This window comes from Quercus suber, unplaced genomic scaffold (assembly GCF_002906115.3).
Source record: "Quercus suber isolate HL8 unplaced genomic scaffold, Cork oak 2.0 scaffold_919, whole genome shotgun sequence".
Classification (NCBI taxonomy): Eukaryota; Viridiplantae; Streptophyta; class Magnoliopsida; order Fagales; family Fagaceae; genus Quercus; species Quercus suber.
The window spans coordinates 120,505-136,702 of record NW_027070342.1 but is presented as its reverse complement, the minus strand read 5'-3'; the positions used below and the strand labels follow the sequence as shown (position 1 = coordinate 136,702).

General features: G+C 37.0%; 1 protein-coding gene across 5 annotated transcripts in view; it reads right to left on the bottom strand.

The window, feature by feature from the left end:
• LOC112007026 (ADP-ribosylation factor 2) overlaps nt 1-15,776 on the bottom strand; it is an 84,921-nt gene extending 69,145 nt beyond the window's left edge. The window contains exons 1-7 of one of the 5 annotated variants that reach the window (XR_010626917.1): nt 15,468-15,677; nt 13,340-13,521; nt 12,272-12,348; nt 11,294-11,413; nt 10,835-10,953; nt 10,651-10,732; nt 10,304-10,560 (exon numbers count right to left, since the gene is read on the bottom strand). Coding sequence is in view for 3 of the 5 variants with exons in the window: in XM_065768292.1 (XP_065624364.1) it covers nt 13,666-15,471 (1,806 nt within the window). In the remaining 2 variants the exon portion in view is untranslated. Of the gene's footprint in view, nt 1-10,303; nt 10,733-10,834; nt 10,954-11,293; nt 11,414-12,271; nt 12,349-13,339; nt 13,522-13,664 lie in introns of those variants that run through there. The other 4 variants (XM_065768294.1, XM_065768295.1, XR_010626916.1 and 1 more) reach the window with 4 other exon arrangements.
• Between the last annotated feature and the right edge of the window lie 422 nt (nt 15,777-16,198).

Sequence of the window (16,198 nt, the reverse complement as noted above, 5' to 3'; positions counted from 1 at the left end):
TGCATGTGTGCTCCATGTTCAGAGTCTTCAGCTGCCAGCTCATCTCCCTTGGCAGCTTTGCAAGGTAAGCTATAAATTTACAAGGAGGTTGGCATTTGGCTCTAACCCTAACTTTGTCCTTCTTCACAAACTTTACCCCCCATCCACCTTTCACTGCATACTTAGTAATGGCCTCCTTGAACTGCTTAGCTGAGGTAAATAACATGTGCTTCTCAAATACCAAATCATCAAGATTGGACATAGGTCTAAACATAGGAAATGTGGATCTCCTTCTTCTGACATTGTCCACAACTGTTTCATTGACAGTAGCATCACTTTCATTTTCATAAATTCCATTACCCTGAAAGCCACCATCAGATGATGACTCACTTAGGCTCAACAGCTCCTCAGTAGTGTAGTCAGAGTTTATTACCCCATCCCCTATTTGTTCACGCATGTGCATCAGCTCCTCGCTGTCACTGCTTGCACTATCTTCACCCACATATCCCTGGTTGGGGTTCATTGAACTTGCCCCTTCTACATCACTGTCCTCAAAACTGTCATTATTGTCAGTGGTGATAGCCCCATCCTGTTGTGGTTCCTTAACAATTGGTTCCTTCCCCGGTCTCCTGCACTCAAGTATTTTCACTTCATTATCACTATCATCATTCCTATCACCTGCATCTCTTGCACCACCACTGCCAAACTCATCACCATCCCTATCATCATCCCTACCACCATCCCTACCACTAGCACTGCCACCAGCCCTACCACTACCACTGCCACCATCCCAGTGAGCAAAAAATTCACCCCAATGATCATTACCATCATCCGAGTCATCATCATCCTCAAAATTATCACCACTACTGGCATAATAGCCCTGTCCATTATAATAACCATCACAAGAATGTTCAAGCTCACTAGAGTTGCAACTCTCAGAATCACTAACAACAAAAGGGTCATCATGATCAGGCCCTACAACAATATCTACAGGCACACCATTACCATCATTAATAAGTATAGGTTCATAAACTGGGTGCTCTACATAGACATGAATCTGTCCATGACCCCTCACCAACTTAGTCATTGCCATTGCATCATGATCATCCTTACTTAGTTGGAACACCCCATCCTCCTCATTATCCTCAGGGCTTCTATACCATTGCCTACTCACATGTGTATGCCCAAACTCTCTACAGATGGACTCAATTTCTACCTTAGACCACTTGTCAGGATCACAATCATCTACTACCCTCACCTCACCCCCCACATACTTCTGAGGATTTACATCAAAATACCCACCATGATGCACATACAAAGTAAAGAGCTCGTCCATTCTGCATGCATGAGAAATATAATCAACATTATTTAAATAATCAACTACTCAGAAAACCAAACCAAACAGTCAACATTATTTAATTAAACCACTAAAGGCCACATCTTAAAACTACATCTTAATGCAAACAGAGGGAACACATGGACCACCTTGCTCCCTTAATGCAAATAGTGATAAAGTCATAAACAACCAATTAAATAGTGGTCCCTACGCATATTGAGTGTGTGAAAAAAGTTAGAGAGAGACATATATAATGTGCAAAAGATACAGAGAGAGACAGAGTGACAAAGATACATGCACAGAGAGAGAGAGATAAAGTGGATAGAGCTACCTTTTCGAGCTTCAACCCACTGCTACAATCTTGAAACTGTTGCAGATTTTGGATTGAAGCTCCAACCTTGTCACAGTCTCCCTCGTTTTCTTCAGTACTCAGTGCTACAATCTTGAAACTGCTGTTAGAGAAATTGATTTTTCTAGGGATTTCGTTGTTTTAGGGGTGTCTGTTTGTGTCGTACTGGGTTTGATTCAGAGATTTCAGACGACGAGAGGATTTTAGGGTTTTCAGTGAAATTTGGGGATTTTAATATGTGATGACTGAGGTAGGTGGAGACCTAGGGTCAGGTGGGGTCACGTGGGAGGTCTGGGAGGACTGGGAGTGCGAGAAGCTGATGTGGAAGCTAAAAAGTCCCTCACGTGAGGGGCATGTGCATTTTAGGGTGAGTGGGCTTGCCACGTAGGTTTACATATTATTATTTCAATAGGTGGGCTTGACACGTGGATATCCGTCTGCCACGTAGGAGGGTTCCGTTTGTTGGTTGACAGGAAGGGCAATTTTAAAAACGATTTTCAAATTTTGGGGATGAAATTTGCAAAGAAATCAAAATTGGGACCAAAATAGAAATTGATCCAAAATGTAGGGACGAAAAGTGCATTTTCGCCTTAATAAAATAAGTTAATAAATAGATTTTAATCGGTAAAAATCAACCCCAAGAGTTGGCTAAGTAGTTCTTAAAGTCTCATGATATATATGAGATCATGAGTTCAAAACTACTAAGTGTGAGACGGGGGATCCATATATAAGGGTGGCTTGATGCATTTAGAGGCTTAATGCAAAAAATGAATTGGGTTTTTTTTTTTTTTTTAAATATTTAACTATGATTTTTTTATATAAAAATTTAAATCTTACTTAAACTGTATTATCTTGTTTTATATGAAAAATTACTAATTAAAATAAACCATGCAGAATTTTTTTATTTTTTTATTTTTTGGTTGAGAAAGTCTATAGACACATAAAATTTGTCAAATCTTTTTCACACATGTTGATGAGTGGCAAATTGATAGTGGTAACTGGTAAATAAAAAGATAATGTTAGTAATGGACCCAGATAAGAATTAGTAAAAGTTTTTCAACTCAATTGTTGTGAAAAAAGTAAAGAAACTTTTTGTGTATTGCTCTTTTTATTATTTTTTAGAAATGCTACATTCACAATATTTTCACAACAAATCTTAGACGTTAAGTTGTTACTCGTTTTGATTGGAACCTACAACTAAAATTACTTTTTTGTATGCCAATAATAACCAGTAACAACTAACAACCTGCCACTAAGGATTTATTGTAAAAATTTTGTAAAAAATTTTGTAACCATAACATTTCTCTTTCTCCCTCTTTTCCTGTTTTTCACTAGATTAAAAAAATATATTATTTTATTTATTGATTAATATTTGAGCTTAATTAATACTATTATAATGAAAAGAAAAGAAAAACTTTATCGGTTAATTATTGGTTAGCTAATGTTAAGAGAGCACAAGGGCATTTTATCTCTAAGTCCACAAACCATGTACATTGTCCGGACTCAAGGCTATATTATGCTCCAATCCAACCATTTATAGATACTTCATTAAACATTAAGAATCTTACAAGGTATATAAGAAGGACCTCTCCATTAATAGTTTCAACTTCAACGAAAAATCATTTCCCTTGATTTAGGTAGGAGATGCTGCAAACTATTCTGCAGGTGCTGCCCTGGATAATTCAAAATATTTCAGAAATGGTTCCATGAATTCTTACAAAGTGCAAGAACAAATTGTTTTCTATGAAACCTTATGGGATGACACAGATATTTTTTTAGAAAACAGTGTAGAAACCATTATGATCTACCACTAGTCAAGTTCCTATGTCAGAGGAGGTATTGCATGTTTCGGAAACATGCAGAACTTTTCCCCTATGTCAGCCCATTTTATGACAAGATAGAAATGAGTTTTCTTCTTTTATGCCCTTGTTTAAGCATCCACAATGTACGTAAAAACATTGGACTTTGTGATCACCAAATCATCACGTTACTTTTGTACCATAATGCAACCAAAGTTGCAAATCTTCAAGTCAGTGGACAAAAAAGCTACTTCATTAAGTTCAAAAGTGTTTCAAACTACACTAATCTAAATTGGTTCCAATTCCCAAGTCTAGTGTCAATACAGTTTAGGAAAGCATGTGAAACTAAGACAAATTCAGCATAGAAATAGAAGTAAGGTATTCACTACACCTTACATTTAAGCGTAATATATATTTTTATTATAACATTCAACATTCAACACGCAACTCCAACTCTTAATTTAAGCATAACATACATATATTAACGTTTATTCGCCTTGATTTGCTAAGTGGGTCTAGTGGATTGTAAGTGAATTCTACCAATTTCCTAACAGAAAAATACATCTACAACACAGTTTAGCTATAACAGGTTAAGAATCCAAGAAAAATTAAATGAAACTTGCCATTCACCTTAACGTATTAAGAGGCTTCTTTTTTTTTTTTTTTTCTTTTTCTTCTTCTTGATATTCTTTGGATTTGCTGGGTATTTGATCAATTGATCCGATTGGAAAGCTTGTGATGTTTTGATATCTTTAGTCCTTAAGAATTTTATTTTATTTTTTGAATTAATTGAATTTAAATGCTGATATGGCACATTTTAATGACAATAAAAAATTTTAAAATTTTATTTTAGTTGCGAAATATGCTTCAAATGTGCCAACAATGCACATAGTTTGCCATGTAAGCATTTTCCGTTAATAAGTTAACGGTAGGGACCAAATCTATATCTATAATAATAGGTGAAGCTGAGAGAAACTCAAATTAAAATTTCAAATTAGAGTTCCAATTTTGTGTCATGTGTCCAAATTATTTATTCTTAAAGAGTTTTATTTCTTAATTTTAGAATCAAATGTGAGATCACATCATAAATATTCATTCAAGTGAGTTATTAAGCACAAAAACCAAATAGTCTTAGAATAAATGAATCGTAAAAATTAAAAAAAAAAAAAAAGTGCTTCAAATAATAATTTAAAAAAAAATAGACAATTTATGTTTTATACCTAATAATATTCTTACAAAAATTTTTAAAGAGTTAACAAAATATAAAAATGACTATCAATAGTTGTAGGGTTAGGATTTGTAGCTCAAGCCCAAGAAGTATGGATTATGAGCCCAACGAACTCAGAACAATGAATTTGTAGAGAGTGGGTGAAAAAGCTAGGCTAGTTGTGAATCAAACAGTGATCATCTAAGGTAGTTAAGGAGGAATTAACATGCAATCAAGTTTGAACAACTGAACCAATGAATGTCCGAAGAGGTATTTTATTGAATAAAGATCATTACAATTCTTAGAGCTATAGTAAAATTGTATTTTTCTTCTTTTTCTCTTTTTTTTTTTTTTTTTTCTTATCAGAGGCTTCTTCCCTTTATATAGCATCCTCCCCCTTCATCTTTATCGTCCACCTGGTCTTCATCTAAGCATCCACTTGAGTATATGTCATGTCAAGTCTCCTTTTTAGTTTTCTGTGAGTGGTGGTAGCTGAAATTACACTGTTCAGGGGTCTTCTCCACATAAATGCGGCCAGAAAAGTAGCTGTAACGCATTAAACACGGTTGTAGCAGCTTTTCCCTTTAGATATTTTTTCGTTCTTATCATCTCCAGACATGCTTAGAGTTTATCTCCGTTATTGGAACTGTTAGGAAGATCATTCTGACCCTTCAAACATTTGATTGATCAAGAATATTCGTATCCGAGGAGGAAGACCTCTTCGGACAACTGATGACCTCTTCGGAATGCATCCCTCATTCACTTCTAGGTATGATTCTTCCACATGGACCCTTTCCCAGATATTTTCCTCTCTTCGGATATCCAGTAGTCTTCGAATAGGGCCCCAGACCCAATACATTAGGCTGAGCTTTCACCCCCCCACAATAGTATTTAAATTATATATATGAGAATTATATTATACATCTTATTGTATATATTTAAATGTATCCATGCATATGCATGGTATTACAAACTAGTATATACTAAAAGCCAAAGCTCAGAGAAAACCCAATTAAATTTCAATTGAATTCTCAATTTTGTGCCACATGTTCCATCTAATTTTTAATTTTTATGCCAAGTGAATTATTGAATGTAAAAATCGAAGTGCCCAAATCCAATTGGATTCTAAATTGGATTTTAATTGAAATTGTGCAGACCCAAAATTGGAACCCGTTGAACTGGGCCTCACTTGGGCTCACAACTTACTTGTATATCGGGTTTGGATTTCCTACAATGGGTCGTTCTGAACGCCAAGGCCCAATGGAATCTCTTTCCTCTGCTCGGGGTCTGGACCACTTCCTCCCTCTGTTTTCTCTGTTTACACCCTTTCTCCTCTCAATTTTTCCAACCCCCTTTCCTCAAAACTTATTGTATTTATAGTCTACAGAATAGTGGAGAGGTCATACATGTTTGCCACTGAGTGCCACCGGCGGTCCAGTATTATCGATCGTAAGTGGGTGGTTAGGTAGGCATGGGAAGCGGTGAGGGTGGCGTTGGAACTTGGTTCCCACCTCCACGATAGTTCCCTGCAGCGGTGCCTCTCCGAGACACGGCCGGGTAGGTACTGAGTGGGGGTCCCGCGAACTGTGCGTTTAACACTGCTCGGGGTAGATTTGCCGAGAAGCGGTGAAAGGGCGAAATCTGGGCCCGCAGCATGTGTGGCTCGGGGGTGGGCCGCTGGGCTGAGGGTGACACGCCTTATGGGCCATGTACCCAGGTCAGGGCCAAGGCTCGCTAGGGGCAGTGGCACGGGCCCGTACAATAGCCCCCCTTGATTCGCTACCCATGAACCCGTTGAACTGGGCCTCACTTGGGCTCACAACTTACTTGTATATCGGTTTGGATTTCCTACAATGGGTCGTTCTGAACGCCAAGGCCCAATGGAATCTCTTCCTCTGCTCGGGGTCTGGACCACTTCCTCCCTCTGTTTTCTCTGTTTACACCCTTTCTCCTCTCAATTTTCCAACCCCTTTTCCTCAAAACTTATTGTATTTATAGTCTACAGAATAGTGGAGAGGTCATAAATGTTTGCCACTGAGTGCCACCGGCGGTCCAGTATTATCGATCGTAAGTGGGTGGTTAGGTAGGCATGGGAAACGGTGAGGGTGGCGTTGGAACTTGGTTCCCACCTCCACGATAGTTCCCTGCAGCGGTGCCTCTCCAATTGTGCAGACCCAAAATTGAACCCGTTGAACTGGGCCTCACTTGGGCTCACAACTTACTTGTATATCGGGTTTGGATTCCTACAATGGGTCGTTCTGAACGCCAAGGCCCAATGGAATCTCTTTCCTCTGCTCGGGGTCTGGACCACTTCCTCCCTCTGTTTCTCTGTTTACACCCTTTCTCCTCTCAATTTTTCCAACCCCTTTTCCTCAAAACTTATTGTATTTATAGTCTACAGAATAGTGGAGAGGTCATAAATGTTTGCCACTGAGTGCCACCGGCGGTCCAGTATTATCGATCGTAAGTGGGTGGTTAGGTAGGCATGGGAAGCGGTGAGGGTGGCGTTGGAACTTGGTTCCCACCTCCACGATAGTTCCCTGCAGCGGTGCCTCTCCGAGACACGGCCGGGTAGGTACTGAGTGGGGGTCCCGCGAACTGTGCGTTTAACACTGCTCGGGGTAGATTTGCCGAGAAGCGGTGAAAGGGCGAAATCTGGGCCCGCAGCATGTGTGGCTCGGGGGTGGGCCGCTGGGCTGAGGGTGACACGCCTTATGGGCCATGTACCCAGGTCAGGGCCCAAGGCTCGCTAGGGGCAGTGGCACGGGGCCCGTACAGAAATCTAGTTTTGCATCTAGCTAATTTTTAATTTTTGTGGCAAGTGAATTATTGAGTACAAAAATCGAAGAGTCTAAATTCATTTAAATTCTAAATTTTGTGTGTGTGTGTGTGTGTGTGTGTGTGTGTAATATAAGAAACTATTACATATTTTAGAAATGTATGGTTTAAAAAAGGTGTATGCTAATACTATGTATAATTTAGACATCTTCTTAAGAAAAGTATAGTTTGAACCATGTAATTGTGATTGTTTTTAATTGTATCCATGCATACGCATGAGGTTACAAACTAGTTAATTATAAGTTGAAAATAACAAGGACTAAATTGACTAAAGCTAAAATGTAATGACCAAATTGAATGTGACCCCAAACTATAAGGACTAAAATGGTGTTTTTGCCAACTATTTATTTGTTTCAAAGTTCTAATAATTTCTAACAAATTTTCTTTAAATCAATCATTGTACAACAAAACTTCCCCAACAAATGCATAATATTTTAGGAGCAAAATTACACATAATTCCTTACATTTATAAGGATTCTATACCTTAGGTTCTTGAATTAAATTCATCTATGTAATTGCATTGGCCAATACCATACAAAATGTGTTACATTCCTTCAAGAATAAATAAATTAAAATGCGTAACTTATCAGTCAATGCAACCATGTGAGTGAATTTAACATAATAGAATTTTTATCTCTTCTATTCTTTTCGTGTCTAAATAGACATTTGATAATAATTATAGTTATTTATAGACATTTATTATTACTATATGTGTATATGCAATTCGGAAATCCATTATTCTACTTGTATGGTCAGTTTTTGGCGGCCCAAGCCCAAAGTATGGATTCAGCGCCCACTGAGCCCAAAACAATAAATTTTGTAGAGAGTGGGTGAAAGAGCTAGGCTAATAATGAGAGTAACAGTATCAAACAGCCACACCAATGGGAGAATTTGGATTAATATGTCCTCGGACTGATAGAAATGCCATGTCCGAAGAGGTGCCTTTCATTGATAATTCAATATTACAATTCTTGGAGCTACAATAATTAAATATCTTCCTCTCCTTTCCCCCCTCTATCTATCAGAGGCTTCCTTCCCTTATATAGTACTGCCCTCCTACATCTTCTCCGTCCACTTGTTCATCATCTAGGCGTCCATTTGAGTGCATGTCCCATCATCTCACTCTTAGCCTTATGTGAGTGGTGGTAGCTGAGAAAGCACTGTTCAGGGGTCTTATCCACATAAATGCGGCCAGAAAGGTAGGTGCAGTGCATTAAATGTGGTGGCTGAAGTATGCCTCTTTGATATTTTTCGGTTCCCATTATCTTTACGCGCGTCTAAAGTTCCTTTCTCTCTTAACACTTGTCAAGCAGGTCGCTTGAACCTCCCAAGCTCGTGTTGGATCAAACCTCTTCGGATCCGAGGACGTTGGACTGCTCGGACATATGAACATCTCCTCGGATAGTACACGTTCATCTCTAGGCACTCCCCTTTGACATGGGCCGGACTGAAGACCTTGCCTCCTCGGACGAAAAGTGTTCCTCATTCTGGGCCTTGGGCCCAATAAGTTGGGTTGGGTTTTTATCCCCCCACACTACTATTTATAGAAAAAATAATATACTAAGATCTTAATATAATTTCAACTTAGTTGATTTGAGGGTGTTTCATTTAAATCTTATAACTTCCAAAATGTTTCATTTAAATATCAAAGTTTTTAAAAACGTTTTAATTAAACCTTTTATCACGTTTTTCCTAATTGTCATAAAAAAAAAAGGTGGTGCTAACTAGTTGAGTTACAATGCTCTTGGCTAAATAAAATGTGTTTTGAAATTTTAAGATTTATATAAAACATTTTGACTATAAAAATTTATATAAAAGACATCAAGGTTTTAAATATAAATTAGCCATGTTTTATTTAGTGGAGTTGTTATACCTGATTGTAGTTTAGCGGAATTGTTAGAAACTAAAGATGGGATAGGCGTCATTATAAGTTGTAGTGTCTCACAGTAAAATATTACACTGAACAAAGAATAAGTATATAAAACAAAATAAAAAGTTCAACAATATGAGCCATCAACACAAGACGGTCAAAACTTCGTGGCCTTTAGCACAAACAAAAAAAAAAAAATCGTGGCCTTCAACCTGGACATTGGTCAAATTCATGTACCATAAGCTACAATGATGAGAGATGAATCTCTTTCAACACCAAGTGATGCAAATATCAACTCTAAATGGGTGACCGTTCTGGCCTTCTCAGTGTTTCAGTATGGCATATTGGTTCACCAATTCAACAACTTTGCTCAACAATGCAATGTTGAGCAAATTGGTGCAAATATCAGAGCCCTAACTCGAGATGTGATGCATTCAAAATATACTTGGCCTCAAGTACTAAAAGCAGGTGCAAATGTTAACAAATTGTTGTGGTTGTTGTATACAAGATGCTCTCCCCACAGTTGGAATACAATTCTTTTTATCTGAAATTTCATAAAGACCCCTAGCTATTGAGATGTAACCAATCACTTGTTAATCTATTAAGGCTTCAACAACAAAATCTTTGTGCATTTAACCAAAATCCTGATAGTTACAGATTAAAATTTCAACGACTTTTTTAATGTACTTTATGCATTGAAAGAGGACCCATGGTGGACAAGAAGATCAAATCAACGGTCCCATATTCAAGCCCTAGAAACTAAAGTACCACTTACTACCACTATTCCAAACAAAGAGATTGGTGACACGTAAAAGATTATCGTCAATGGATCTTTGAGTAACCATGCAACTTCACCACACAAGAGAATTGACCTTTCAATCATAATGAGAATTAGGGAGAGGAGAAACTATTACAACCATATCCATTGAAGGAGAACCAAAAGCAAGGGTATCTCAAAATAAGCAAGGTTTAATCATATCTATGAACTGTGAATCATGAATTATTTAGAATCTACAAGGCAAATGTCAATTTCTATCATATTGTAACAATGATCTAAACAAAGAAATACATTCTCAAGACAATATCAAATGTAAAATGCACAAACAGCACATAACGACAAAATCCCCTTTGACAGAGATTGCAACCCAAAAAAGTAAATGAAGATTTACGGATCTCCTAAGCCTACAAGAACCAAATAGAAACTATTAATAAACTAGCCCATAACCATATCGAAGATTATCACTTATGTTGCATGCAGCACTAGAGCGTAACCTTGTTAGCAATATTGTTGGAAAGCCAGTCTAGTCCCTCATACAGCCCTTCCCTTGAAGTGGCACATGTGCTCTAAATATACCTGAAATAGAACCCAAAGCAATGGCCCCAATCAGTGGATACCAAATTTCCTATGCATAGGGTAAAACATGAGAGAGAAGAGAGTGTGTGTGTGTTAATATACCAGTGGCGTTGACGGAGGGAATGAAGACCAAGCTTATCAGTTATTTCAGCAGCATTCATGGCATTTGGAAGATCCTGCTTGTTTGCAAATACAAGCAGCACAGCCTCCCTCAATTCATCCTAGGCATTCAACCAGCAATATTATTATGCACAAGAAAATTTTAAACAATACTGAGAGATGGTAAGTAAAATAAGCTATTGGCAGTAAGATGTACACGGGGTATATATGTTACTATTACCAAAACAGTTGAATTAGAATACTGCAGAGACTAACAGTATTACAAAACAATGTCGGCAATAAAATGATCCAACTAATTATGTGAATTGTTAATTATGTTTAATTGTGTTAGTTTCTAATAGGCTAGTAACATAAAAAAATCAATAACCTTTTCCAAGATCTAACTAAACTAAAACATTACAGGTTCCACTCAATTTATAACAAGATGGAGCCTTTAGTTACCTCATTCAACATCCAATGCAGCTCATTCCTAGCCTCAACCACACGGTCACGGTCATTGCTATCAACTACGAAGATAAGCCCTCGAGTGTTTTGGAAGTAATGTCTCCACAAAGGTCGAATCTGTACATGCACCATACAAGACTTAGAAAATGGACAGACAATAATGCCTAAGGGAAAGTATAGCTCTCAATTTAACTTGGTGGATCACCAACAACACATTAATAACAATGGATCACCCAAAAGCATGCCATTTTCAAAGTGTGAAAAGTACCTATGTTAACCAACTAATGCATAATACAAACATACAAGCATTCAAGTATACACATGCCTAATTACGTATGTATGTATGTATACATGTATATAATTGTGTGTATAGATTGTGCACACACAACATGAACAGCTGTCCTCACATAGAATAAGGAAAAACTGAAAATACAATGTCGCATTCAATGTAGCTTATGAATATGTTATGTACTGATGGAATAACTAATCAGCACAAGACCGTCAATAAGCACATAAATCACGAATAACTAACACAAAAACATACTTCCTCTTAAAAATAAGGAAGAAACTGAAAGACAAGGTGGCTCAAATTAATGTACATACATTATCTTTATGTTGCGTGCTAAAGAACAAGCATCTAATTAGCACAAGGACAAACACATGCACATAATAACCAATAGCAACTAAACACAAGTTATCAGATACTTGTTTGAAATGTCTGCCACAAGCTGAATAGCTTTTCCTTAAATAGACAAGGAAAAACTCAATCAGAAAGTAGCTAGTAGATGTAGCTTATGAATTTGTTGTGTGCTAATGGTTCAATATCTAGTCAGCACAAGACCGTCCATAAGCACTAAAGAAACTAGGTGCACAAAACAATCACAGAAACATGATATAATTAACAATATTTTCCTGATTTCACATTTATGCTTAAAGTTTCAGTTGTTATGAAACTTAAATACTAAGATCACATACCTTGTCCTGGCCCCCGACATCCCAGATAGTGAAGCTGATGTTCTTGTATCCCAAAGTCTCCACATTAAGTTGCAAATCTTCAAGTCAGTGGACAAAAAAGCTACTTCATTAAGTTCAAAAGTGTTTCAAACTACACTAATCTAAATTGGTTCCAATTCCCAAGTCTAGTGTCAATACAGTTCAGGAAAGCATGTGAAACTAAACAAATTCAGCATAGAAATAGAAGTAAGGAATTCACTACACCTTACATTTAAGCGTAATATATATTTTTATTGTAACATTCAACACGCAACTCCAACACTTAATTTAAGCATAATATGCATATATTAACGTTTATTCCACTACCTAATGGATGTATGACCACAGAGAAGGTCAAACTTTAGAACAAATATATTTCGCATTAACTTTACATTAGACAAAATTTGAAATAACTATCCATGAAAATAGGTCGAAAGCAACAACATGAGTGCACAATGAAATCTCAACAAAAGATAGAACAATTAAAAGAACGATCAATCTTCCATATATAAATGAAGAGAAAGTTCATCTTGTAAAAAATGTAAAATTTCCTCCAAAAAATACATGTTGCTTACAAATTGACAAGCAATGGGTACAAATATGAAGCTTGTCCTTGACCTGGAGAAGTTAAAAAACCTTCACACAAACTTATGAAGCAATTCTTAAATGTTCTTATCTACTTAATTAGATGATAGCAAGTCAACCAACATGGCCACAAGCCTGCATTTTATGGAATAGCTCTAGTGCAGCCTAGGGTCTCTTCACTCGACAAATAAGACTGCAGTAAGTGACAAAATTGGGAGCCACTCCCATGTTGGAAAATTCAAATTGAAGTTTATAAAACAATAGAATATATAAATGATTGGAATAGAATCAAATTGAAGTTTACCCCTTTCATGCTACAAATTTTATGGCTATTTTAGGAGGAGAAAAACTATGTCCACAACACTTTCACAACAAATTTTGAGTGGCAAGCTGTTATAGGTCTTTACTAGTGAGCAAATAAATAATTTAAGTGGTAAATTCAAATTAAAACCAATAATAAGTTACCACTTATGATTTGTTGTGAAAATGTTGTTGACATAGCACTTCTAATTTTAGGTGCATTGTTCATGTGTGATATGGTTCCCAAGACCTATTCTGTATCTATCACAACTCCATAGAGAGTAAAGTTCTCCTCCCATCCAATAACTCCTTGTGAGGGTCAATCAAATCTTCACTTCAAATAAAACCTATTTAATTATACATTAAAAAAATAAATTAATTAATTAAAAAAAAGACAAATGAATTTTGAAAAGGAAAAAACATCAATGATATGAAAAGAAACATCACTTCATAAAAAGTAAATAACCACTTCCAACAAATATACATATACCTTATAGATTGACTGGCAAAGTCTTAATAAGTAATTCTTTAAGTAATTTATCTGCTGGATTTGTAGATAGCAAGTCAACCAACATGGATGCAGTAGTTGCATTTGCTAAAAAACCTTTGTCAACCATTATCTTAATAAGTTCCATAGCCTTTGCTGTCTCATTCTGTTGCAGCAACCCTTGGATTATTGTGTTATATGTTCGATCATTAGGAGAGAAATGATTCCCATCCATTTTCTCTAGCAACTCACTCGCTTCATCAATTAGCCCCTCTTTGCAAAACCCTTTGATCATTATATTGTAAGTCTGAACATTGGGTTGCAATCCTTTTACAGGTAGACTATAAAAGAGTTCTCTTGCAACTGTAAGATTCCCGAAATTACACAAACCATTAATTAAAATGTTGTAAATCACAATATTGTTGCCCAATGTTTTGTCTTCCATCTCATGAAACATTTTTATTGCCTCAACAACTTGTCCATTCTTGCACAGGCCATCCAACAAAACAGCATAGGTTTGGGGATCTGGAGGTTGGCCACAAGCCTGCATCTTATGAAATATCTCTAGAGCAGCCTTGTGTCTCTCCACTCGACAAAACCCACCTATAAGAGTGTTGTAAGTCACAACATCAGGAGTTAATCCCTTGTTGGACATTTCATGAAAGAGATTCATTGCCTCATCAATTCTTTTATTTTTACAAAATCCATTAATCAATGTGTTATAGCTAACAACATTAGGTGAACAACCCCTCTCAACCATCATGTTCAATGCTTTGATGGCATCCTTCAATTTATTTTGCAAACAGTATCCATCAATCAAAGTACTATAAGAGACTACATCAGGCTCAATACCTCTTTCAATCATCATATCAAAAACTTTTTTCGCCTCTATCAACATCCCCTCTTTGCAATATGTGTCCACCAATATGCTGAAGGTCCTCACACATGGCACGATCTTCCTCTGTGTCATCTCATTCAACAAAGTAATAGCCTCTCTCCACCGGCTGATGTTGCATAGGCCTTGAATTAATGAATTGTAAGTGACAAGGTCCGGCTGAATGCCTTTACTCATCATTTCAGATAAAAGGTTCAAAGCCTCAGTTACCAATCTATCCTTACATAAACTATCAATGATTGTGTTATACGCTGACAGATCAAGGTCAAAATTCCCTTCTTCCAACTTCCTAAGCAATCCAATAGCCATATCAGTCTTACCAAGCTTACACAAAGCATTTAGTATCGTTCCACAAGTAAATGCATCAGGTTGATACCCTTTCTTCTCCATATCTTCTACCAACCTCACAGCTCCAGCAATGTTACCTTGAAGACAGAGCCCCTTGACAAGGGTGTTTAGAGTAATAGAGTCTGGGTGATAACCAAGTTTCAAAATTGTTGCCAAGACAGAAAACCCAAAATCTACTCGGTTCAAATGGCAGAAGCAGTTAACCAAAACATTAAGAGTATAAACATCAGGAGAGATACCAAATGATTCGATTCGTTTAATTAGAGAAATGACTACTGGGTAATGCTTCAATCTTGCAATGGCTCCCAACATGTGATTACAATCGCCAATGGAAGGCAAAGGGTGCATGTGAAGCATTGTATCAAACAGGTCTAAGGCATGATCAACATTCCTAAAGCTTCTAGATTTGCACTGATCTCTAACAGATTTCAGGAATTGATTTTGATTCTGATTGTGATTGTGATTCGGGTTTTTTTTAGCACTAGCAATACTAGTAGTAGCAGCAGTAAGAGTAGAATAACAATAAGAACGAAAAGAAGAGTGGGAAGAACGAAGCAGCGTACCCATTTTCCTGAAGATCCAGCAAGCAAACAATTCGGCAGCGGAAATCAGAACGAAACGATAGAGTTTGAGAATTGAGAAAGCGAGAGAGAGAGAGAGAGAGAGAGAGAATCGGTTTGGTTTTGAGGGCAGTTTAGTTGAACAAAGCTACTGATCAGTTATCTGACGGTGAGAGAGCAAAAATAAATCAGGGGAAGGGGGCGGCTGAAATGTACACGCTTCACCAGATCATTCTCCTTCCTTTTTCCTGTTTAGAACAACGATTTTACTATTTAGTCCTCGTCCCCATTAACTTAAAGGAACCGGTTGTTGAGAACATTGATTGGGTTTCGGTGGGGTAGTTTTGGAATTATGTGGACCTTTTTAATAAGCCTGTACTAATTACAGAAAAATACTGGTTTTTGGTTGCTTGGACTATAAAAATGTAATGGTTTTTATGCATCGGCGACTATTAATTAATGATCCACTATTGCATAAGTGTAATTAATTATTATTTGAACCTGATGAGATTACGGGGTCATCAGTTCTAAATTTATGTAGAATTCATAAATATCACAGTCTGGAATTCAAGCAGGTTCCATCAGCACTACGTTGGCGCCAACATTTCCATCCAGGTCTCTCTCTCTCTCTGTGTTATGAATTTGATTGAAGTTGAATTTGTGTGCAAAATGTATTGGATTCTCTAGTGCCTGCACTATTGGCTGACCAGAATCGAAAGTTTATCTATGTTGAA